A 24,528-nucleotide genomic window follows, 5' to 3' on the forward strand; every position below is an offset into this window, starting at 1 on the left:
TCACTGTCAGCCGAGGGCCTCAGAGCAAGCCCAGCTTCCATTTCAAGTCTGTTCCTGCCGGTGGTTGTTTCTTAGTGTGGCACTCCTGGCCCTTTCTGCTCCCAATGATACAGTCCTGAAGGTCCAGAGGATGGGATGTTCCTGGATGAACCAAAGGCTACTTCGGTCTGTGAAACAAGATGCCACAGTTTCCCAGTAACTCTCTGGTGTCTCTTGCTTAGGTAGAAAGATAAGGTAGTCAACCCACAAAACGTCAAGCTTAGGCACAAACTTTTTTAAACGCTTACCATGAATTCTGGAATGTCTCTCACCTAGAAATTTAAATTGGTCCTGTTTTCACTTAGCATCCATTTACATTATTTTAAATAAAGTCAGTGAGAACCTAGAGGCATTTAAATGTTCCTTTCCTTTTCCCCTCAAAATTGTATTTGTACTAGGACTCGGTTGCAGAGATATTACCAGTCTGTAAAAAGATAAATCTTGTCCACACACAGGTGATCTTGCCCTCCATCATGAATGTGCCTATTTAGAAATGGGCACGCCACAAGGTGGTAGTGCAAAATGAGACCAGCACGAGGAAATCAGATTTTCCAAATTAAATCATGCACCTTCTCTCTGCCCAGCACCTAAAGAACAGCAAAATCCAAACTCAGCATTGCAAAGTAAACATACATTTCCTTACCTCCTCCACTAACTACTAAGAGATGAAATCCCAAACTCTTAGGAAAACTGCTTCCTTCTACAAGTGTACTGAAAGTTTTGAAACTTTTTAAAATTTTGCTTTCACAAGTTTACTTCTAGACTGCAACTGGCATCGCTCTGCCCCTGGGCAGGCTACTTCCCCCAGACCGTTGAGCAGACAAAGGATTAGCTTCCATTTAGACAGGAGTAAAATCTGTTCCTTCGTAAGTGATTTTGGGGGTGGGGGGAGGTAGGAAGGCTTTGTTAAGACCTTTGTTATATAAGGTAAGATACCCAGGACTCTTTTAATGAAACCTTTAAATTACTCGTGGATAAGAGGCTGAGTGCTTCAGGCAGCAGTTTCCTAAAATCCTCATTACTTTATAAGCCATGGAGCATAGGGGGCGGGGTGAGCGGGTATACGGGAGAGAGGAATGGGGTAAGAGAGCTCAGATCTTCCAGGCAGAGCTTCCGGACTCTAGTTTACTAAATGTAGGCCCCTAAACATCAGTCCAGCTGTATCTAAACTGTGGATCTTGCCTAAAGCGAAGTGTCCTCCTGTGCCAATGTCATATGTTCTTTAAAATTCAAAAGTTGTCTTATGTTCATTTAGCTCTGTGCTAAACTTTTGTTTTTATTCCAACAGATTGTCAAAATTTTGAACCTTTATACTCCCCTGAATGAATTTGAAGAACGGGTAACAGTGGCCTTTATACGAACAATCCAGGTGAGTTTTAAAATACGAATCGATGTTATAAAGTCCTAGTCTAAAACAAATAAAAGAATTGGTAGTTTAGATTTTAACCTTGCTTCTCTTTATTAATGAAATACTGGTTACCTTATATTCTAGAAGACCTTACATTTTTAGGTGTTCTCTTTAGGTAAATATGAGCCACACCACCCATGAATAACTTATCATATATACACAGAAGACTGAACTTTAATCATCTCTGCCTCTCAGATTTTAGACATTGTCTAAGTATTTCATTTGCCACTAGCATGTTACTAAACTATAGCACAAAATGAAATTAACAAAGTAAGCAGAATATCAACCCTACCCACAAATGGAACTAAGAAATACTCTTTTCAGAAAACAATTTGAGCTCTTAAATCTTGACTCTTAAGGCTTACAATATTTGCCCTTAGGGAATATGCTTGAAAGAAAACATTTCAGGGAAATGATTATTTAAATCTGTCTTAAGAGTATGGGAATTTTTACATAGAGATGAGCTGCCGAAGCTGAGCCCTAGGTGATCTGGGCTGAGTGCCTAACCTTTGTGGGCGCTGTAGCGGACAGCATGTAAATGATGAGTCACATCAAGATTACTCAAAACACGAGGAGCATTTCTCCCATTAGTATATGTGGGTAACATTTTGAGGAGACCTAATGCTTTCTCAGACTTTTAAACAACCTCTTTAGCCAGTGAAGTAATTGTCAATATGAAACAAGGATAAAAAGAAATGGGGAAAAGTAATCAGAGGAAGAGCAGGAAAAGAATAAATTAACTTGAGCGTCGTGTATAAGTAGAGAATAGAGGCTGAAGATCAAGGGAGGGTGTTCTCGTAAAGGCAGTGGGGGAAATGCAGTGGTTTATTAAAGATTTGGATCATAGAGAAGCAGGCAGAGAGTCACCAACACAGATATTGTATAGTCAGCTGCTGAAAAGACTGATGACAGAAGCCATTGAGTTCTCTGACCCGCTACTGTTTTTATGGAGAGTTGAGAATTTACACAAAGCAAAGTGCAGATTTAGAAAGTCTTTTTTGTCTTTAAATATCTGAAACATACATTAGAGGGAGAGCTGTAACTGCTTATAAATTCGCACTGTTTACGAGAAGAGTTCAGGCCAAAGGTCAAAGAATATGAGCCAAGTCAGACTTGGGTTTGAATTAAGGAAGTAGGAAAAAGACAATGGAAGTTGGTCAGATATTCTCTGGAGACATGTACAGTCAGATTCTGAGTCTTCCTTAGCAGTCAATTCCCATGTCCAGCAATTCTTTCAAAAAATGGTTTTTTGGTTTGGTTTGGTTTGGTTTTCCTTGCTAGAGTTTTATGTTCTGTTTCTCCCTAGACAGTGCTCAGAGGAAAGGCTCGGACAATCCATGCCATCCTCCTGTACTTGAACCTTATGTAGGATAAATACAAGGTGCTTATTAAAGCAAACCATTTGCTTGGGTGGTGAGGACAGAATATGCTGACCTATAAGAATGTAAATTTAAGGGGATTGTTAAACACACCAAAGGATTCCCACCAGCAATGCATGAGGTATATACATACAAAGGAATATCAGTCTTGTATTTTTGTATGTTGAACCACCCTTGCATTCTGGGGATAACTCCAAATTGGTCATGTGTCTGTTTGTTAAGTCTAACTGGTTTATAGTGGTGTTCTTTGGCCGCTGTTTGCTGTTGATCTTCCATATGGTTTGTTCTATCCATTATTGAAAATGGGGTATTGAAGTGTCCAACTATTATTGTAGAACTATTTCTCCCTTTAATTCTGTCCATTCTTGTTTCATGTATTTTGAGCTCTGTTGCTAGGTGCATGTATATTTGTAACTCTTATATATTCTTGATAGATTGAGCCTTTTACGGATATATAATGTCCTCCTTTGTCTTTTGTAAACTTTTTTTATTTAAAGTATACTTTGTATGACAATAATATAGCCATTTCAGCTCTTTTCTGATTACTTGGAATGTCTTTTTTCAAACTTTTACTTTCAATCTTTTTGTGTGTCTAAAGTGAGTCTCTTGTAGACAGCATATAGATGGATCATGTTTTTTCAATCCATTCTGCCAATCTCTGCCTTTTAATTGCCTTTAAGTTTACATTTAAAGTATTACTGATAAAGGATTTACTTCTGCCATTTAGCTACTTGTTTCCTGGATGTCTTTTATGTTTTGTGTTTTTCAATTCTTCCATCACTGCCTTTTTGTGTGTTTGTTTCTTGTAGCGAGTGTATCATTTTGATTCCCTACTTTCCTTTTCTGTGTACTTTTTAGTTATTTTCTTAGTGGTTACTGTGGTGATCACTATTAACATGTTCAACTGATAACGACCTAGTTTAAATAATACCAACTTAGTTTCAATAGTGCACAAATACTCTGCTGCTATACGTCTCCATCCCTCTGCCTTTATATTGTTATTGTCACAGATCACATCTGTTATACATGTGTACCCATTAACAGAGATTTATAATTATTTTCTGCATTTGTATAAATCATACAAGAAGAAAAGGTGCTACAAACCAATAGTATAATGCTGGCTTTTACATTTACCTATGTTGTTAGCTGTACCAGTGTTCTTTATTTCTTCTTATGGCTTGATTTCTTATGGCTTTGAGTGACTGTCTAATGTCCTTTCATTTCAGCCTAAGGACTTCCTTTAGTTACTGGTAACCAGCTCCTTCTGCTTTTGTTTATCTGGAAATGACTTAGTTGTCCCTCAGTATCTGTGGGGGATTGGTTCTAGAACCTCCATGGGTACCAAAACCTGTGGATGCTCAAGACATTTATATAAAATGGCATAGTATTTGCATGTAACCTATGCACATCCTCTGTACACTTTAAATCATCTCTAGATTACTTATAGTACCTAATACAATGTAAATGCTATGTAAATAGTTGCCAGCATGTATCAAATCCAGGTTTTACTTTTTGGAACTTTCTGAAATTTTAAAAATATTTTTGATCCATGGTTGGTTGAATCTACAAATGCAGAACCCATGGATACAGAAGGCTGACTGTAATTCTTCATTCTTGAAAGATAGTTTTGCCAGATATAGAATTCTTGGTTGACAGAAAGAAGAAATTTCAGGACTTCAAATATATCACCCCACTGCCTTCTGGCTTCCATGGTTTCTGATAAGAAATCCACTTTTACTCTGATTGAGGATACCTTGTTATGTGATGAGTCACTTCTCTGTTGCTGCTCTCAGGATTCTTTCTTTGTCATTAGGATTTGATAATTTAACTATAATGTGTCTCAGTGTGAATCTTTTTGAGTTTATTCTGCTTGGAGTTTGTTGAGCTTCTTGGAGATATACAGAGAGATAAATATATCTTTCTTCAGATTTGGGAATCCAGCCACTATTTCTTCCAATAGTTTGCTGTCCCTTTCTTTCTGGGACTCTTACGATGTATATGTTGGTGCACTTTATGGTGTCCCACAGGTCCCTCAGGCTCTGTTCACTTTTATTCACCCTTTTTTCTGTCCACTCCTCAAACTGAAGAATTTCAATTGCTTTCTCTTCAGTTTCACTGGTCATTTCTTCTGCCTGCTCAAGGCTGCTGCTAGACCCCTTTAGTGAACTAAATGAAAATTTTCATTTTAGTTATTATACTTTTCCTATATCTGGCTCCAAATAAAGGGAAAAGGAGATGGGCTCTGTCCCTTTAAATCTTCCAATTGATGCTGCTGGAGGGAGCCACTGCCTCCCAAGAGAGCCAAAATCAAGGCAGGCATCTGTGCCTGCCCTTCAGGGAACTGCCAGACCAACCAAAGTGCACAACCCCAGATTTTTGAAAGACAAGGTCTCACTGCCTACCCTGGCACCAGCCAGCTGCTCCAGGACTGTGGGTTGCTATCTGTACAGCTGCGGTGGGGCTGGAGAATGGGGGATGGTAGCTGATGCACACTGACCTCTTAGCAAAGGTCAGCAGGCTCTCCCTTCATCAGGCACTCTCATGGTTGTTGTAAGTGTCCTTTCAAGTTCCAGAGTTACAAGATAGTTGATGCCAATTGCTCTTTTCTAGCTCAGTGGTTGCTTCAGTGGAGGGACTGACCCCTAGAGGTTCCTGCTCTGTCATTTTGTGTGATGTCAGTCTCCCCATTCCTTTTTACAGATGAGGAAACTGAGGCAGCGAGAGGTTCAGGAACTCACCCAGGGTGGTGCCAGGATTAGAGCTCAGGTTATCTGCCTCCAGAGCCCATGGCCTTAACCACTTCACCATACTGCCTCGCCACATGATTTGCACCTGAACTATATTCTTCTATTCTCCCTTAGATGGAAAATTTTTAAAGAATGCTAGAATTGGGAGAGGAGTTGAAGTCATATGATCAACAAGCCTAAACCAGAGCTTCGCTCCCTGCTAAATACCTCAGGGAGAGGGAGACCACATTCTCCTGAAGTCCTACCCAGTTATCGTAACAGAAATACTCCTGTGATTCATTTTTGTGAATTCACCAAAACTGGCTATTTTTAGGCATAGGAAGTGTTTTACGTCATCTTATTCTTCCCCACAGGCACAGCTGCAAGAGCGGAATGACCCTCAGCACCTGCTGTTAGACTTCAAGCACATGTTTCCCGTCTTGTTCCCATTTAATCCGTCTTCTCTGACCATGGACTCAATCCACATTCCAGCGTGTCTCAATCTGGAGTTCCTCAATGAAGTCTGAAAATGCACGTGCCAAAGCTCGATTGCCAGTGAGAGCAAGAAGGAAGTATACAGTACAGTAAAGTGAATTTAAGGATCTGTTAAATCTATAAAAGTAGACCACATCAGAGGTTGAGAACCTGTGCAGAGTGAACTATACAGAATAAGACACATCTGTTATTATATTTTGTACCTACTGCTCAGAATAAAACACTTGAAATATGGAAGATTTTTTTAAAGTATGATTTCGGTCTAAACAAATATACATCATGATCTACAGCCACCAAGCAGTCCCCATGGGCCATATAAAAGATGCCAGTCTATAAAATGGAAACTGCCTAGTTTTGATCTTTGCACATAGCTGGAGAATGCCCAAAGTAAAATGATATTAAACATATGTAAACTGCCTTCAGAGGACTTTTAACAAATAATGGTACTAATAACCATGACACTGTCATATAGTGAGTGACATTTCCCGCCGTCAACAAACCGTAGGTGTGGATGGGTTTATGGGGAGATGTTTTGAGGACAAATATATAGACCTGGGCCTTCTGAGAAGTTTCCCAAAGACATTTTTTAATGCCTGGTGATGCAGAGACAATGGTGTAATTGACCTCCAGACTAAGCAGTTTGATTATTGGTTTCTGAAATAAAATTAGAAGACTCAGTCCCTAACATACTCAAACCCACTTGTGTAGTTGTGAATTTACGGAAGAATTACGCTAAAACTGCTGCAGTCCCAAACGTAAAATGTGAGCAAATAGAAAGATATTCTTTACATTTCCAATGCTAATCCATGCACTTCCTGAGTCAACAAAACTTTCACAAAAATCTATGTAAGCTAAATGTTAGAAAAGAATAACAAGTCTTATTTACAGATTAAAAACCAAACAAGTCAATATAAAAGCCTTTAATCCCTTATTGCCATTAGACCTCCAAAAAGAACATTACACAATGCGCTAGTAATTCCAGATAACTAAAAGAGTAAGGAAAACAAACTTCATCTTGAGGATCAGACTATTTGAAAAGCCTTTTTTAAAAATCAGTTCAGGTATTATTAAATTATTATCCAAAACTTTTGGGTGTTTGTGTGTGTGTGTGTTCTTTTTAAAGGGAGAGAAGCTTATGTCAACTTTCCCTTTTCAGGTTATTTTCAACACTTTTCAAATTTACCACAAAAAACTAAATATCTCTGCTTTGAAATAAGGATTTAAAGAATATTCAATGATGATATTACAATGAATTTTATGTGTTTGCTACTTTTATAATTTTTTGTCTCTTCTAAAGCAAGCACTCCATTAGAAAATCCTACATGTCGTTTACAATCTTTTGCTATTTTTTTCATATTTCTGGTAGATAACAGTATGCTGCTCCCATGACAGGAACAGACGGTGTTTGCAAATCATAGAAGAGCCTCTATGTTGCATCCAGAAGAAAACATTTCTCCGCAGAGTACAAGTAGAGCCCCCGTACCCCGCCACCTTCTCTTACTCAGCCCCTCAGCTTAAAAGGCTCTTGGAAACACAACACACTCCGAGCCCTAAACAGTCCTGTGCGCGGAGCTCTCCTCGCCCGCTGGGCAGGACGAGGCACAGCCCCCGGGCAAAGGCCGCTGCCCAGCACGTCCCAACGCGAGTCGTCGGCATGATCCCCTCGACCTCCACGTTGCACCTCCCGGCTTCTCTCGGGCGTCCGCGCAGAGCTGCGCCTTTCCCTTCCTCCCCAGCTAGAGTTACATGATATGACATCCCTGACTACACCCTTCAACAACCCACATGCTGACTAGCTTTGGAAGGCCAGTCTAAACCAGTTGAGTCCGTGGCTGCCTCTTTTAAAGTTCTTTATTATGTGTAACTTGCTTTTTACTGCACTTTAGTTTAAAACTTGGCTTCATGTAAGGCCTGTTCTTAATCTTCGAGAACCAAAAATGCCTTGTTAGAGTGCTAAGGGGTGTAAAAAGCAGTGATTCCATAAACGAGACGGCTTCCTGCCCCTACGTGCTGCCGTGTTTACACCCTCATTCTCTCCATCCCTCTGGGTTACTCCCTCTGCTGTCACTGGTTAACACTGGGTGCCAAGGACTCACTGAATAAAAGCTTGGCAAGTAGAATAAATGTGGTGGGGGAACCTTGTGAATAGTCCTCTACTCAGCCTAAGAAATGCAGGTTTAGTTCTCTTCCAAAGGTAAAGGTATTTCACTGGAGCTGTGCTTAATCTATATATACTTAAAAAACAAGTACTCTTTTTTAGACACCAGGAATAAAGGAATGCAGTAATCAGTTACTTAATGTTTAGATCTGCCCTATTTAATGTAACACTTGGAGACTGGAAGAAGCATCTTTAATATGTTAGCATTTTTCTTCTTTGCATTTTTTTTAAAAGTTCAATTCATTTTCCAACTTCATGAAATCAATAATGACTTTTAATTTAAATAACTTAATTCAACGTAAAGTTTTGAATTCTAAAGCAGATATCTGTCTTTATATTTTAATATTTAAAATTTAGTTCACACTTTTCTCACTATGTGCCTTTAGCAGTTACTAAGGTAACTGACATCAATTCTCTGAAATAAGTGTTTCTGTGGGAAGAATTTTCATGTTCAACATAACATCCTGGTGGTGTTTTGATCTGTCTTTTGAAACATGAGAAGCATTTTAAAGATTACTTAAGAATCAAATACTTAGATTAAACAATTTGTATTTTAAGTATTATATGGGACCTGTTTACCTAGAGTAATGTGTGTTCGTTGCTGAGGCTGACAAACACATCACCTACATGCATATCACCTACATTCTCCCTGTGCCGTCACAGCTGCGGTTAGACTTATGGTACCCAGCAAGCAGATCAGACCCAAAGGAAAATAGGCTTTTCCCCCCTTTTTATGAAGCATGTCAATAGGAGTTTCTTCCCTTTCCTGTACTAAATTTTAAAGCTTTTGTAAAAACAAAAAACAAAACAGACAAAACGAGGAACTTGGAAAACTTAGAAAAAATTAACACTGCTACCATCAATTCATCAAATATTTACTTAGAGCTTCACTTAATGCATTAAGATTATAGTAACAAATACATTAGAATCCATTTCTTTTACATACAGTAAATTTAATTGTTTTCATTCATTCTAAGGCACCAAGGGCATCCTAAGTTGAAGCACTTGTATAATGCCAAATGACTAAACAGTTACTAAAATATGACAGCATGGGGCAGGACACTGTAGATTTTCCTCATAGTATATTTCTCTGCAGTTTCTCAAATTATTTGCTGCATGACCCAAATAGCCATAATTCACTTTTTGTACACATCGGTACCATAGCGAATTAGGGAGTATAGAAAATTAGAGGTTGATGCCAATGCCATAGGACTTTTTTCTTATTATAAAGGTTATTAGCTACTAAAGATTGTTTTTCCTAAAAAAATTTCTAATTTTAATAAAGGGGGCCAATCAAAAATGAATTTAAACTACTTTCTAAAGTGATACAGTATCAGAATAATCCAGATTTGAATATAACATTTTGCTCCCAACTGATGTTTGGATGAAGGACTGCTTCACTGAAGGGGATCACATCATATTCAGGGGTGAATCTAACAATGGAGAAGAAATACTACTAATATAAATATTTTTCCACTTTGAGCAAATCTGTAAACTACACCTTTGTTTATAAATATAAATTGCTTGTATTAGTTACTGTAATATTCAGCTGTGGATAAAAATTTGTGGAAATAAATACTTTGAAAAAAGTGGTGCGACAAATTTAAATGAAATTTAAAACTCTGTAACTACACATTGGCTGAAAAGTTAATTTTTAATGCTTAAGAAACTATTCAGGGGCCTATATTCAAAGATGCTTCATGATCATTTAAACCAGGGTTTGGCAAACTACAGCCTGCAAGTTGGGGATAAAGAGAAACTTTCCCTATAAAATAAGACTTACTGAGCTACACAATTCAAGCAAGGCAGTTTTGGTGTAGTGGATCAATGGAATAGGACAGAGAGCCCAGAGATAGACTCATATGTATAACTTTGTAAATGGTAGAGGTGGCATTACAAATCAGTGGGGAAAATATTTACAAGATCTGTATGGAGGATCTTATATATAAGTGAAAAACATTAACAATAACATTTAAAAATTGGAGAAATATATTTCACAGATAAGAAGACTCCATACCACAAAAATGTCAATTGTCCCCAAGTTGGTCTATAGATTAAAATCCATCTCACTACAGTTTTTTTTGGTGAAAATTGACAAACTAATTCTAAAATTTGTATGGAAGAGCAGAGGCCCAAGGATAAGGAAGAGTCTCCTCAAGACGAAGAGGGAAAGCTTTCCCTAATACGTACCAAGACTTACTATAAAACTTTAGTAATTCAGATGAGTGGAACTGGCACAGAGATAGAAAATTTGACCATTGGAGCAGAACAGAGAGCCTAGAAACTGAACATTTGTATGGAAACGTTGGTAGACTGTTTATTACCTAGAGGAGCACACACAAAAATCACCTGGAAATCTTTTTAAAAATTCGCATAACCAACCTCACCCAAATGTACAGAATAAGACATCTCCAGGGAAGGTGCCCTTAAACACCCAACATTAGGGAACCTACTGAAATATTTCATGATACAGAAATGTGTTCACAACATACTGATCAGGTGAAAAGTTACCTCTGGAACCCAACTTCCAACCTAAGGAAGGCCTTAGGGAATAAGGGAAATAGGGAAGGCCTAAGGATGGACAAACTTCTGGGTGGCTGGTGGAAGAATAACCTCTCTTCAGGAAAGCCTCCACCTCATTCCCAGAGAGGTTAGGGCCTATCTTCAGGACCTCAACAGGAAAACTGTGCGCCAAGAGCCAAATTTCAGACAACATACACTTATCTAGTAACAGTTGAGAAAGAACAAAGCAGCCGACATCTGGGTCCTGGTCTGACACTTAGAGGTAGGTCTGGGTGGTGGCAGAAGCTGGCCTGGTGCTCCCAGCTAGGCCCCGGTGATCTCCTTCTGCACACAATCTTACAAAACCACATCAGACAAGCTCACTGACTAATGAAGGGAGCCAACACAAGACTACTTCACAGTTGTCTAAACACAAACACAAGATCTCTGTGCAAACCACACGATACCTAACACCCCTCTCCCGGCTAATGGGTGACTGCAGCTTCTTCACCAGTTGCAGCTTTAGTCTAGCTGCAATCTGCCCTCCTTCTAGATAGGATCATGCTGAAATAGCTAATCAAACACTTGACCCTACTTCTGAACAGCACCCAATCCAGAGTGAACCTCTGCATCTCTGGACTCCCCAGATCATCTAACCAAAGCCCAACGTCCAACACCCTCTCACTGAGCTGCCCCTTGCTTCCCTAAAGTGTGCCCTTGACGTGCAGACTTCCTGTTGCAACAGCGTTAAACACAACCTGTTCACAGGTGTGTGCCAGGAGGCGTTTGGCTGAAGGGCATCAACACAGTGTTGTCCCCTTCCACCAATATTAGCATTTTGCAGGGTAAACTTAGAACCAAGGAGGTACTGTTACTGAACCAAACTTGGGTCCACTCGCCTGCACACAGTAAAGCCAATCTACCAACACGGGGCCGTGGGGAAGGAAAGTGCAGTGTACTGCAGGGCTAAGCAAGGAGTATGGGTGGCTAATGCTCAAAAAACCTGAACTCCAGATGGATTTCAGGGAAAGGCTTTGAAAGACAGGGTGAGGCAGAGGGTCTCAGGGTACCTGATCTGCTCCTAGACATTCTTCTGACTGGTTGGTGGTGAGGTAATCAGGAGTCAATATCACCAACCTTCTGGTTCCAGCTGGTCTGGGGTCTATGTGCTTGTGGGCAGCACGCAGTTAACTTCTCCCACCTGGTGGCGGTTTCAGTATCTGCAAAACAGCTCAAAGGACTTGGCTCAGAATATTATCTATAGCCCTTGAGGAGGAACTAAAGGTCCTTGACTTTGTTTAATGGCTAAACTGTTATTATTTTTGTCTTGACTGTTTTCCTTTGTTTCTGCATTTTCTCATTCTCTGATTAAGTTTGCTCTTTGGAACTCAGGGAAGGCCTAGGCGGTTAAAGTTTTTCTACAGACAAGAGGCAGGTGGAGGACGTGGGGGTAGGGGTAAGGGGTGGGTCTGTCCAGGGAAGGACCAATAGGGGCCTGCATGGTTACACCTCAGGTTATACAGGCTATGGCAGGTACCTTGGAGATACTGCCAGTTTGGTTGCAGACCACTGCAATAAAGTGAATATCACAATAAAGTGAGTAACATGAATTTGTTGGTTTCCCAGGGCATATAAAAGTTATGTTTCCACTATACTGAAGTGTGCAATAGCATTATGCCTAAAAAAACAATGTACATATCTTAATCTAAAAATACTTTATTGCTTAAAAATGCTAACCATCATCTGAACCTTCAGCGAGTCTTAATCTTTTTGCTGGTGGAGGGTCTTGCCTCAATACTGATGGCTACTGACTGATCAGCATGGTAGTTGCTGAAGGTTGGGTGGCTGCAGCAATTCTGATTGACATATATACATTAATATGTATAAAATAGAGAACTAATAAGAACCTGCTGTATAAAAATAAACAAATAAATAAAATTAAAGAAAAAAAAAAGACAACAATGAAGTTGCCACATCTATTGACTCTTCCTTTCACGAACGATTTCTCGTAGCATGCAATGATGTTTGATAGCATTCTACCCACAGTAGAACATCTTTCAAAATTAGAGTTAATCTTCTCAAATCACTATGTATGGCAGCTATAGCCTTACAAAATGTATATCTTAAACAATGACTTGAAAGTCAAAATGACTCCTTGATCCATGGGCTGCACAATGGATGTTGTGTTAGCAGGCATGAAAACAACATAAATCTCACTGTACCTCTCCATCAGAGCTCTTGGGTGACCAGGTGCTTTGTCAATGAGCAGTCATATTTTGAAAGCAATCTTTTCTTCTGAGCAGGAGATCCCAACAATGGGCTTAAAATATTCAGAAAACCATGTGGTAAACAGATGTGCTGTAATCCAGGCTTGTTGTTCCCTTTATAGAGCACAGGCAAAGTAGATTTAGCATAATTCTTAAGGATCCTAAGATTTTCAGAAAGGTAAGTGAGGATTGGCTTCAACTTCAAGTCACCAGCTCCACTGGCCCCTAACAAGATAGTCAGCCTGTCCTTCGAAGCTTTGAACTCAGGCATTGACTTTTCCTCTCAGGCTATGAAAGTCCTAGATGGCATCCTCTTCCAATAGACAGCTGTTTTGTCTGCATTGAAAATTTGTTGTTTAGTCTAACCACCCTCATTAATTATCTTAGCTAGATTCTGGATAACTTGCTGCAGCTACTACATCAGCACTTGCTGCTTCACCTTGCACTTTGATGTTATAAAGACAGCTTCTTTCCTTAAACCTCATGAGCCAACCTCTGCTAGCTTCAAACTTTTCTTCTGCAGCTTCCTCGCCTCTCTCAGCCTTCACAGAATTGAAGAGAGTTAGGGCCTTGCTCTGGACCAGGTTTTGGCTTAAGGGAATGTTGTGACGGGCTTGATCTTCTATCCAGACCATGAAAAATTCTGTATCAGTGACAGGCTGTTTTGCTTTCTTATCATTGTGTGTTCACTGGAGTACCACTTTCAATTTCCTTCAAGAACTTTTCATTTTCATTCACAACTTGGCTAAATGTTTGCAAAAGGCCTAGCTTTCAGCCTATCTTGGCTTTCCACATGCCTTCCTCACTAAGTTTCATCATTTCTAGCGTTTGATATAATGTGAGAGATGTGTGACTCTTCCTTTCACTTGAGCACTTAAGAGGCCACTGCAGGGTTATGAATTGGCCAAATTTCAATACTGCTGTGTCTCAGGGAATAGGGAGACCTGAGGAGAGGGAGAGAGACAGGGGAACAGCCAGCCAGTGGAGCAGTCAGAACACACACAACATAATCGATTGTTTGTCATCTGATATGGACGCGGTTTGTGGCACCCCAAAACAATTACAGTAGTACCAGCAAAGATCACTGATCACAGATCACCATAACAAATATGATAATCATGAAAAAATTTGAAATATTTTAAGAATTGCCAAAATGTGATGCAGAGACACAAAGTGAGCAAATGCTTTTGGAAAAATGGCACCAGTAGACTTGCTCCTAGTAGGTTTGCCACAGACTCAATTAAAAACAAACCAAAACAAAACCCAAAAAATGCAATAAAGTGAAGCAGAATAAAATGAGGTATTCCTGTATTACTAAATAAAATTCTAAGGCTTGGTAAGGACATAGACACTGCAAATAACCTTCAAACAGGTAGAGGAACAAAGACAAATACACTTGACCCTTGAATGCGGGGTAGGAGAGCCCACCCTCCATACAGTCAAAAGTCTGTATATAATTTATAGACAGCCCTCCATATGCTCAGTTCCTCCATATGGGAGGTTCCAACCAACCTCTGCTCATGTAGTACAGTAGTATTTACTATTGAAAAAAATCTGCATATAAATGAACCCATGCAGCTCAAACTCATGCTGTTCAAGGGTCAACTGTATATATCCTTCACTTAGGTTTGTGACAATATCTTAAGCTATTTGGAACACACCTAGACCTGGGGTAAACTTAAAATAAGTTCAGCAAATCAGTGTCTGTGTTATTTTCTGTTTACATTTCATTTCTGCTGTTCTTGTTTGGCAACTCGAACTTTCTGTAGAGTAGGTATTTGTTATAAGGACAAAACCACATCCAAGGTAATAACTGCTTCTTAATTAACAAAATTTGAAGTTACCACCAAAGCAGTTAGATTAACAATGAGCACATACATAACTTGCCCAACTACTCAAGATTAGCAAACTCACCTGTCTCATTTACTCAAATTCAAGGCCCTCTGTATCCTTGGGTTCTGTGTCCATGGATGCAATAAACTGCAAGTCAAAAACATTTGAAAAAAATTTTTTTCCAGAAAGTTCCAAAAGCAAAACTTGAATTTTCCATGCACCAGCAACTATTTACATAGAATTTACATTGTATAAGGTACTATAATCCAGAGATTGCTTAAAGGAGAATGTGTGTAGGTTATATCCAAATACCATGTCATTTTAGATAAGGGACTTGATTTTGGTATCCTCCTGTAACCATTCCCTAAGATACAGAGAGAAAACTCTACTCATTTGTTAACATTGTCTTAGCCCCTACCAACTCCACCAATTTTCCCAGTTTCTGTTACTGAAACTTCTAAAGCCATTGCTGCATAAGCTACCATTAATTTTGAGTATTATAGGAAGTTTAAGCACAGGAAAATTATCCACAAAATGTAGAAGACAGGGCTGAGGCTGGTTATTTCTGAAATCCTAATGAAATCTTAACATTAGAATTTACAGATTTACAATAGATTCATTGATTTCCAGTCTTAACGCTGATCTACTCTTTTTTTTTTTCAAAAAAATAATTACAGAAAGAAATGATAACAGGGCATTTCTAAAAATACTGAGAGCTAAATGTCTTAGAACATTTACATCTCACGAGGGCCCATGTCTAGATTTTAAGAATTATAAAATAACTAATTTTGATATAGATATTTAGTGTTATACAATATATACTTGGTTATATATGGTTAAACATGAAAAGAACTAATTATAATTTATTTCTGGTAATTTTGCATCTTTATTGAAAGATACTTTTCCTCCCAATTTTTATTTTGAAAAGTTAAATAACTACTGAAGAGTTGTCAAAATAGAGCAATGAACAACCGTATACTCTACCTTTAGGTTCCCTAATTGGTAATACTTTGCCGTATCTGCTATCTCTCTTTCTCTGCCAGTGTATTTGTATGCATTTTTTGAGTCATTTGGTAATTAGTTGCAGCATCATGACTCTTCACCTCTAAATATTTCAGTGTGTACCTCCTAAGAACAAAGGACAATCTCTGCCATATCTACAATATAATTAATATAATCAGGAAAAGTAATGTCAGTGCTACCATCTCATGCAATTTATAGAAAGTTCCCCCAACTGTCCCAATTCTGTTCTTTAGAGTTGTTGTTTTTAAATCCAGTTTCCAATTAAAGATCCCATGTTACATTCAAATGTCACATACCTCCTCTAATCTAATACTATTCCCCGGCCTTTTTTGTTTTTCACAACATTGACATTTTTTAAAGAGTTCAGGTCAGTTATTTTGCAGAATGTCCCTCAATCTGGATTTGTCTGATTGTTTCCTTATGATTAGATTCAAGTCAGACTTTTTTGGAGAAATCCTACATAAGTGAAGTTGTGTCCTCAGTGTATCCAGAGGGTGCATGATGTCAGTTTGTCCCACTAATGGTAATGTTAAGCTTGGTCACTTGGTCAAGGTAATACAAGATTTCTCTAGTGTACGGATAACTTTTCCTCTTCATGATACTTTGAGATTATGTAAATATCTTTACATAGATTTACATGTTTTTTATATATGTAAAACTTTTACCCAATGGTTTTCAAAATCCATCCATTTTCATGACATTTTTAATTACAAAAAACTTAGGAAATTTGGAAAGACTTACTGCTGGTGATCTGTAAGGTATTGACTGGGAAACTGTGATACTTAGAGTGATGGTATCTTAACTTTTCTTAATAAATATATGGGGGGCATTGAATAGAACCTGCCTTTTTCTCTTATTGAAGAACACTACTACCCTTATCAATAGTTCTACAGACCAAATGCAATTACTCTGCATTTGGACTATTAGAAAGTTTTAATGGAAAAACCCATAACTTTTAAAGATCTGTTTATTTCCTCCACCACTGTATCTCACACTTACGCATAATTCACTGCACGTTTTCTGATTTTTATTTTCTTCATTACAAAACACACATTTGACTGGCTTAAGTTTATTGAGTGTCAGCTTGAGATAAAATGTGTTGGTTTTGGCTCACCTAATGAATTCCATTTTGGTTTCAATTTTATTATGTTACTAGCTTTCAAACATAAATCAATTTCTAATGCTCTAATGGTACCAGCTCTGTACCATCCTTGGAAGAATTAAGAAAATAATCATTCAAATCATTTTCTGTAGGAGCCGTGGTTGAGAAAGGCTGAGCATCTAGTAGTGACACATTGCCTCACTTCTCCACCTATCTTAAACCACACTTTATCTCATACTCCCAGATCCTTCCCCTGCCAAAAAAAGCAAATAAATCTTCTAATCCAAGCCACCATATGCAAGTATGTTACTTTTACCAAGGTTTCAACTACTTTATTTCTTCCACCGAGGAAGATTAACTTAACATTCACCTCCTTTCCTGTTTTCTATAACATATACCTTAATGATACCTGTCTCTTTTTCTACCTCCGCTTCTACGTTCCACGTGCCATAAGCCCTGGACAAACAACATGGGCCTTGGGCTTCTGAGAATCAAGAGTTCAAACCTATAATTCAGCAAATCTAGATGTGAGGCCTTGGCAAATTCTTTGGTTTCTCTGGGTCTAAGCTTCCTCATTTACTAAATGAGAAAGGAAAAACTCTTACCTATTTCATGGGGTTGCAGAATGTCCCTTAATTTGGGTTTGTCTGATGTTATATGAATTGTATGCTATTCTGTTTTATATAACAATTATCATATTGCCTGAGTATACAAATTATAAACAGCATACATAAGTGCCTGGTGCATGGTGGGCACACAGTGTTCATAGATGTTAGCTTTTATTTTACTATGCTCTTTGCTCATCATCCAGAATATGGAGGTGAAAAAAAATCATCAGGTATGTGGGAAGCTTTGATTTATTCAAAGTCCAAATTCCACTGACTATATACACTTCTTGTGAAAAAGGAGTATACATATTTTTTAAAGTTAATAGCCTTGGAACTCATGTACTGAATTGACGACTGTCAATTTCCTGGATTTGCTCAAATCAAAGCAACAGAAGAAAGAAAAGGAATAAACCAGAGGGTCAAATTACAATAGATGGTGAGTAAAAGGAAACAGTGGATAACTGGGAGAACAAAAGGGAAATGAAGGAATTTTCTGTAATGATGGACATGTTCTAAATTATATTTTGAAAGCTGAGAGTAGTTTGGGTTAAAAGAGTGTATGCACTTGTGAAACTCACCCAATTTAAGATTTGTACATTTGACCCCATGGAAATTTTGCCTTAAAAGAATTGTAGGGGGCTTCCCTGGTGGCGCAGTGGTTGAGAATCTGCCTGCTAATGCAGGAGACATGGGTTCGAGCCCTGGTCTGGGAAGATCCCACATGCCACGGAGCAACTAGGCCCGTGAGCCACAACTACTGAGCCTGCGCGTCTGGAGCCTGTGCTCCGCAACAAGACAGGCCGCGACAGTGAGAGGCCCGCACACCGCGATGAAGAGTGGCCCCCGCTTGCCACAACTAGAGAAAGCCCTCGCACAGAAACGAAGACCCAACACAGCCAAAAATAAATAAATTAATTAATTAATTAAAAAAAAAAAAGAATTGTAAACAAATACTGACCTCCTAACATGAGTCATAGTATTTCTGGGTGAAGTGTACTAAGATCTGCATTAAAAAAAAAAAAAAAGATGGTTTGATGGAAGAACAAATGGAGGGACGTGATACAACAAATATGGCAAAATGTTAACAACTGTAGAATACAGGTGGTGAATATATGGATATTCACTGTAGAAGTCTTTCCACTTTCCTGTATGTTCGAAAGTTTTCATAATAAAAACTTTGGACTATAAAACAAATAGGGACTTCCCTGGTGGTGCAGTGGTTAAGAATCCACCTGCCAATGCAGGGGACATGGGTTGGAGCCCTGGTCCGGGAAGATCCCACATGCTGCGGAGCAACTAAGCCTGTGCACCACAACTACTGAGCCTGTGCTCTAGAGCCTGCGAGCCACAACTACTGAGCCCATGTGTCGCAGCTACTGAAGCCCGCACACCTAGAGCCCGTGCTCCGCAACAAGAGAAGCCACCGCAGTGAGAAGCCTGCGCACCGCAACGAAGAGTAGCCCCTGCTCACCGCAACTAGAGAATAAGCCCGCGCACAGCAACGAAGACCCAACGCAGACAAAAATAAATAAATAAAATTAAACAAACAAACAAACACAATGTGAGAGGGCCACGAAGGCATTTGAAAAGCAGGATTCTAGGGCGGGCATTGCCTGACAGCTCACAGACCACCTCAGTGCCTCCCACCACCCCTTCCCAACTGTGTGGTCCCAGCGCGAGTTGGAAAAGAATTTCCAGACACAAGGCCGAATGTAAGGAAGATAGAGTTTATTAAAGAGAAGGGTCACTGCAAGAACAGCTGGCCGACTTCCTGGTAGGCAGGGAAAGCCGACCCTGAGCGTGGGTTGCTTGTCTGGTTTGTTTGTTTGTTTTAACATCTTTATTGGAGTATAACTGCTTTACAAGGGTGTGTTAGTTTCTGCTTTATAACAAAGTGAATCAGTTATACATATACATATATCCCCATATCTCTTCCCTCTTGCGTCTCCCTCCCTCCCACCCTCCCTATCCCACCTCTCTAGGTGGTCACAAAGCACTGAGCTCATCTGAGCCAGCAATCCCACTACTGGGCATATACCCTGCTTGTCTGTTTTTATAGCCAGAGAACAAAGGGACTTCTGAGTCACCCGCTGATTGGGTAGGATCTGCATGTTTCCAGTGGGATGAATACCTTTCTGTATATGGTATGGAAAAGGAGCAAGGTATGCTGCTTGGGAAAGCTCAGAGATGTTGCAATGGTTGCTGCATGACAGGGTGATAAGGGTCTGGTAACTCTCTGTTCCGGCGATGTTGGCCCTTTTAGTTTATCTCGTTGTCCTTGGAGCACACCACACCGACCACGCAAATCAAGCTCAAGGCAGCCTGGCCAGCCTCCGAGCCCTGGCGCTGGGGATCTGCCCCTTCTCTGCCCGGGTCGCCTCCTGCTCGCCCGGTCTCAGTCCGTTCTCAGCACACACTCTATCACCTGGTTCCCAGAACTCAGATTGCGCAGTGGTCTCGTCATCATCGACCAGGGCTCACAGTTACAGCGGCAGAGGCATCCCTAACCTCCCTCATCCGTAGCCTAACCGGCTCACCCTAATCTCCCAGCCCCCGGTTCCCTGGCCCCATTTCGCCTGACAAGTTTTCATAATCCTCTCAGGCTCCGCCAGCGGCGCCGCCAGCCATGGGGCCCGATCATATAAGGAAAATACTGCGGCTTCATCCGGAGCTGCACCGTGGACCCGGGGGCGCCCCTGCCCTACGCCACTCGCTACACTCCTCCCCTGCCAACCTCCCCAGGCCTGTCCCCCGCGCCGGCCCCGCAGTCTAGGCCTCTGCCCCTGGTCTGCGCAGCCGCTCTCCCCAGCCTGCGGAAGTCGCTCAGCCAATCCCCTCCCGCCGTCTTCCGGAGCCTCTCCCACTCGACTTCCGGTCCGCCGGCAGCGCCCGCCCGCAACCCACCTCCTTCAAACCAGTTCCAAACTTTTCGGTCGCCTGGTCACACGTTTAAGAAAATTCAGGAGTGAGGATGAAGAGGCACGTTAATTACCTGTTGGGGGTAGCGGGGCGTATAGAGGCCGGGGATAGGATGGACAGAGTAGAGTCAAATCATTCTCTTGATTGGGAGACAAAGTCTTTAAAAACAACGATATGAGGAAAAATATCCGCTTGCGAGGAACGTTCTCTTGTCCAAGGCCGGTCTCCCCGGGAGGTTTTGGTACCCTTGGTTCCCACGGGGTGGCGCAGAGGGCCGCATCCTGCCAAAACAGAGAGCCCTGGCCCGGCCGCGCGAAGTAGGTAAAAAGGCGCGGCCGAGGCCACGCTGGCGCCGCCCCTCGCGCTTAAAGTCCGGGTGCCCGGGGCGGTACGTCAGCGTCGCGGAGGAGGACCCCTGCGCTGCCGTCCGCCGCCATGGCCCTGCTCCGAGGTGACCCCTGCAGCCTCGCCTCTCTCGCCCCTGGTTGGTGGGGGGGTGCGGAAGGGCCCGGTCTCGGCGGGGAGTCGAGGCCTCCTAGGCGGTAAAGGGGACTTGATAAAACCCCAACCTGAAAGCACTGTTTGGGTTCAGGAGAAAACATACTTGTCAGGCACTAGCGACAGTGATCTCCCTGCAACTTACAGCTGAGAGTTGAGACCACGGTTTGGTTGCTTCTGACCTTGAAGGTCATTTGCCTTTGCGCGGTAGTGACTCACCTAGTTCGAGGTTAGCTGTTTGGAAGACTGGGGCGGCGCCATACGCACGAGGCGGCCTGGGGCGGAGGGGTGCCTCTCCCATGAGCCCGGCGGCCTCGGACTTGGTCAGAGGGTGGGCGGGGCTTGGGCGAAGGAAGGAATGTTGTCTTGGAGTCGGCAGGGGATTTCTGTTCCCCCACAGTGCTTGGTGGCGATCTGTTGGAGAACTTTCCTGAATCCCTTTCCCTTCTATTCTTTCGAGTGACTCCAGAAGAGTGCAGTCATTGAGTACATAAATTCTACAGTTATTAACTTAAAAAAATATATGTAAACTCCCTTTTCATAACAAATGGTCGCAGTCAGTGGAATAAGGATGAAAGCTCATCCTTACTTTCTGTGTCCTTTGAAGAACCTTCAGATGGAACACTTTATATATCAAGGCCCCGGGCAGAAAAACACTTGGCAGGATCTATCTAAGAACCAACATTCTGGTGGTCCAGGGCCCTGTGGGCTCTGTGAAGGAGGTGGGGTTTTATTCTAAATTCAAAAGAAGGCAATCTCCTACCTTAAAGTAGAATAACAGGATCTGATATCCAACGTGCCCCCATTTCCTCAGGGCTATGAGGCTGCCTATGTAGCAAGGAGGAGAATTTAAGAGCATTTAAGAATCTATTGCAAAGGTCCAGGCAACATCAAATGATGGTTTTGACTCAAGTGGGGGACAGTGGAGTTGGGGAAAAGGGGAGGGAATGATTTGAGATAGATTTGGAGTTGGAATTGACAGAACTTGGTGATAGGTTGGATGTGGCAGGTCAATGAGAAGCAAATGTCAAGAATGACCAGGTTTCTGGTTTGAGGAATTGTGTTCATGATGATACTCCTTACGGAGTGAGGAAAACTGGGGAAGGGATAGATTTGTAAGAGAATATTGAGGTGCTCAAGTGCAGATATCAGGTAGGCAGTTGGTTAGGGGGATCTGGAGCTCAGAAGAGCCAAAATGACATGTGAACAGTTCAAGTGAGAAATAGGTATTCTGAGACAAGAGGATTTAATTTAATTTGTCAGTGCTCTTTCCAATTATGAATTTAATAAAGCAGCATATTGATTTTTTTTTTAGATGAGATGTTCAGAAAACTCAAATTATTTAAAAGCTGCATGGTCATGAGCTATCTTCTTTAAAAGGAAATTATATTTTTATTGATTTCTCTGTATAAGAATTTATCAGTGGTTCTGACCACTTTATTTTAATACAGACCCCTTTGAAAATTTGATGAAAACTATGAACCCAGTAAGGGGAAAGGATGTACATCAACACCTGCATTAAGGGAGTATGAAGTTTATAAATTTGGGATACCATTCACTATGGTGTTAAAGTTAGTGATTGTATTTTTATCCATTTCCCTGTTTTACAGGGAAACTGTAAACTGTTTTACAGGGAATGTTTCCCTGTTTTACAGCGAAACTGTAAACTGTTTTACAGGGAATGTTTCCCTGTTTTACTGATGTCCAGAAAGGTAGAATGGCTTGTCTCTAATGGTAGTTAGTGTCTTGATTGTTATTGGTTAGTTAGAATACATTACAGATACGTACTTCTCTCAAGTAGCATACTAGGTGCTTGCAGGACTAGTGGGTAAGAGAGAACGTGCAACTGATTCTTGTGGGGAGAAGGACACATTTGAATGGCAGCATAATTGACTTTGGTAAAGATTGTCATTAATTTATCAGATTTCTGTAGAACCAATACCCCGGGTTTTTATTAGCAGCAATCCCAGGGCTTGGTAGAAGGGTTGCACTCAACAAATATTAACTCTCTTAACTGCTCCTTAGCTTTGCTGGGAATGTTTGTGCAACCCTTCAAGGCAGGTGAGGTGGGCAGGTGGGGGCGGGGGTCAGGGAGCTGCCAGATTAATCCTGAAACTGAAGTGGATACAGAAGCAGCAGTTTTCCTTGTTAGCTTTGGTTGCTGTCTGCAGTTGCTGTAATTAAATGAGTAAATATTTGCCTAACAATGTAATGAAAAGGAAGGCAGAACTCCTCTTTCTCTTCTAGTGTTATTTTTCCTCTGTGGTCACATCTGCCACATTGCCAGGCCCTTTCCTGGCGTTTCTGACTCACTGTGCTCTGGATTAATATGTCTTTTCATTGTCTTTCAGTAAAAATCTTTAACCTCTGAATTTTCAGAGCCTTTTAAAATACACAAGATCTTAGCTGGGTGTTAACGATTGTTAAATTTTAGACCTTTCAACTTCCACATAAAATCGACATCAGATCAAATAATTATTGCCATGTTATCCAGTTTATGAAATCACAGGAAAAAATCCTTTAGATTGTCTAGTCTTTGTACCTGCACATGCCAGATTATTTTTAAAAATACACTTAATAGCTTTTTCCCCCTTCAAAATAATTGTATTAGTTCAGTTTTAGCCTTGCTCATGCTAACCTTTACAGCCTGGGAGCTGCAAGTAAGCAGATGTGATGTAAGGAAAGGGGAAGTTCTTGCTTTTATTTTCATTTTCACACACGCACACTCTTTTGTAGATTTCTCATATTTCACCATACGCACTTCCCACACAAAAATGCTTTCTTAGGTTATGAAATACAAGGAAAAAACTCATGACAGGAAATTTATGGAGAAGCAAATGAAATGTGCCTTCATTGTTTCTGAAAAGTCAATGTTCAGTTCGAATCATTTTCATGTATGCAGTATATCATTTTTTCTGGCTTTGGAGATTTTGTCTTTTGTTTTGAGAAGTTTGACAGTGATGTCCCAAGATGAGTGAGTGTGTGCGTGTAATTTGCATTTATTCACGTTGGGGTTTACTGAGCTTGAATCTGTAAATTTATCTTTTAGGTTTATAGAAAAATTGAACAGAAAGTACAGAGCATTCCCATATACTTCCTCGCCTCACTCCATTATCCCCTATTATTAACAGCATTAATGTGGTACATTTGTTACAATTGATGAACCAATACTGATATATTATCTTTAACTAAAGTCCACAGTTTACATTAAGGTTCATTTGTTGTGTTGTATAGTTCTATAGGTTTTGACAAATGTATAATGACATGTATCTACCATTATAGTATCATAAAGAGTAGTTTCACTGCCCTAAAATTTCCCTGTGCTCTACCCATTCATTTCTCCTTCCCTACCACCCCCAACCCCTGATAACCGCTGGTCTTTTTACTGTCTGCATAATTTTGCCATTTCTAGGTGTCATATAGTTGGACTCATACAGTGTGTAGCCTTTTCAGATTGGCTTCTTTCACCAGCAATATGCATTTAAGTTTCTTTCATGTCTTTTCATGACTTGATACTACATTTCTTTTTAGTGCTGAAGAATATTCCATTGTATGAGTGTACCACAGTTTA

At 40.5% G+C, this 24,528-nt stretch overlaps 2 protein-coding genes and 1 long non-coding RNA gene across 12 annotated transcripts in view; 2 read left to right on the top strand and 1 right to left on the bottom strand.

The window, feature by feature from the left end:
* The window catches only part of MYO5B (myosin VB), a 361,242-nt gene extending 354,958 nt beyond the window's left edge, over nucleotides 1–6,284 (top strand). For all 6 annotated transcript variants that reach the window (XM_082416526.1, XM_082416523.1, XM_082416524.1 and 3 more), the window contains 2 exons: nucleotides 1,328–1,408; nucleotides 5,927–6,284. In XM_082416526.1, the coding sequence (XP_082272652.1) occupies nucleotides 1,328–1,408; nucleotides 5,927–6,079 (234 nt within the window). In that variant the 3' untranslated portion in view covers nucleotides 6,080–6,284. The remainder of the gene's footprint in view (nucleotides 1–1,327; nucleotides 1,409–5,926) is intronic.
* On the bottom strand, nucleotides 1–22,607 carry LOC309639437. Of its 4 annotated transcripts, XR_014251639.1 has the most exons (6): nucleotides 21,177–22,607; nucleotides 20,533–20,740; nucleotides 14,889–14,954; nucleotides 12,930–13,918; nucleotides 10,777–11,927; nucleotides 6,416–10,737 (listed from the first exon to the last, which is right to left on the bottom strand). It is a non-coding gene; the product is annotated as an uncharacterized lncRNA (long non-coding RNA). The 4 variants fall into 4 exon arrangements; XR_014251638.1 differs by lacking the exon at nucleotides 6,416–10,737 and adding an exon at nucleotides 1–216 and having other exon boundaries at nucleotides 11,778–13,918; XR_014251640.1 differs by having other exon boundaries at nucleotides 10,777–13,918.
* Nucleotides 20,738–24,528, top strand: part of ACAA2 (acetyl-CoA acyltransferase 2) — a 42,038-nt gene continuing 38,247 nt past the window's right edge. The window contains exon 1 of one of the 2 annotated variants that reach the window (XM_082416640.1): nucleotides 20,738–20,943. In XM_082416640.1, coding sequence (XP_082272766.1) covers nucleotides 20,895–20,943 — 49 coding nt within the window. In that variant the 5' untranslated portion in view covers nucleotides 20,738–20,894. The remainder of the gene's footprint in view (nucleotides 20,944–24,528) is intronic. The other variant, XM_082416641.1, reaches the window with a different exon arrangement.

The sequence above is a fragment of the Balaenoptera physalus genome, assembly GCF_965194825.1.
Source record: "Balaenoptera physalus genome assembly, chromosome: 12".
Classification (NCBI taxonomy): domain Eukaryota; kingdom Metazoa; phylum Chordata; class Mammalia; order Artiodactyla; family Balaenopteridae; genus Balaenoptera; species Balaenoptera physalus.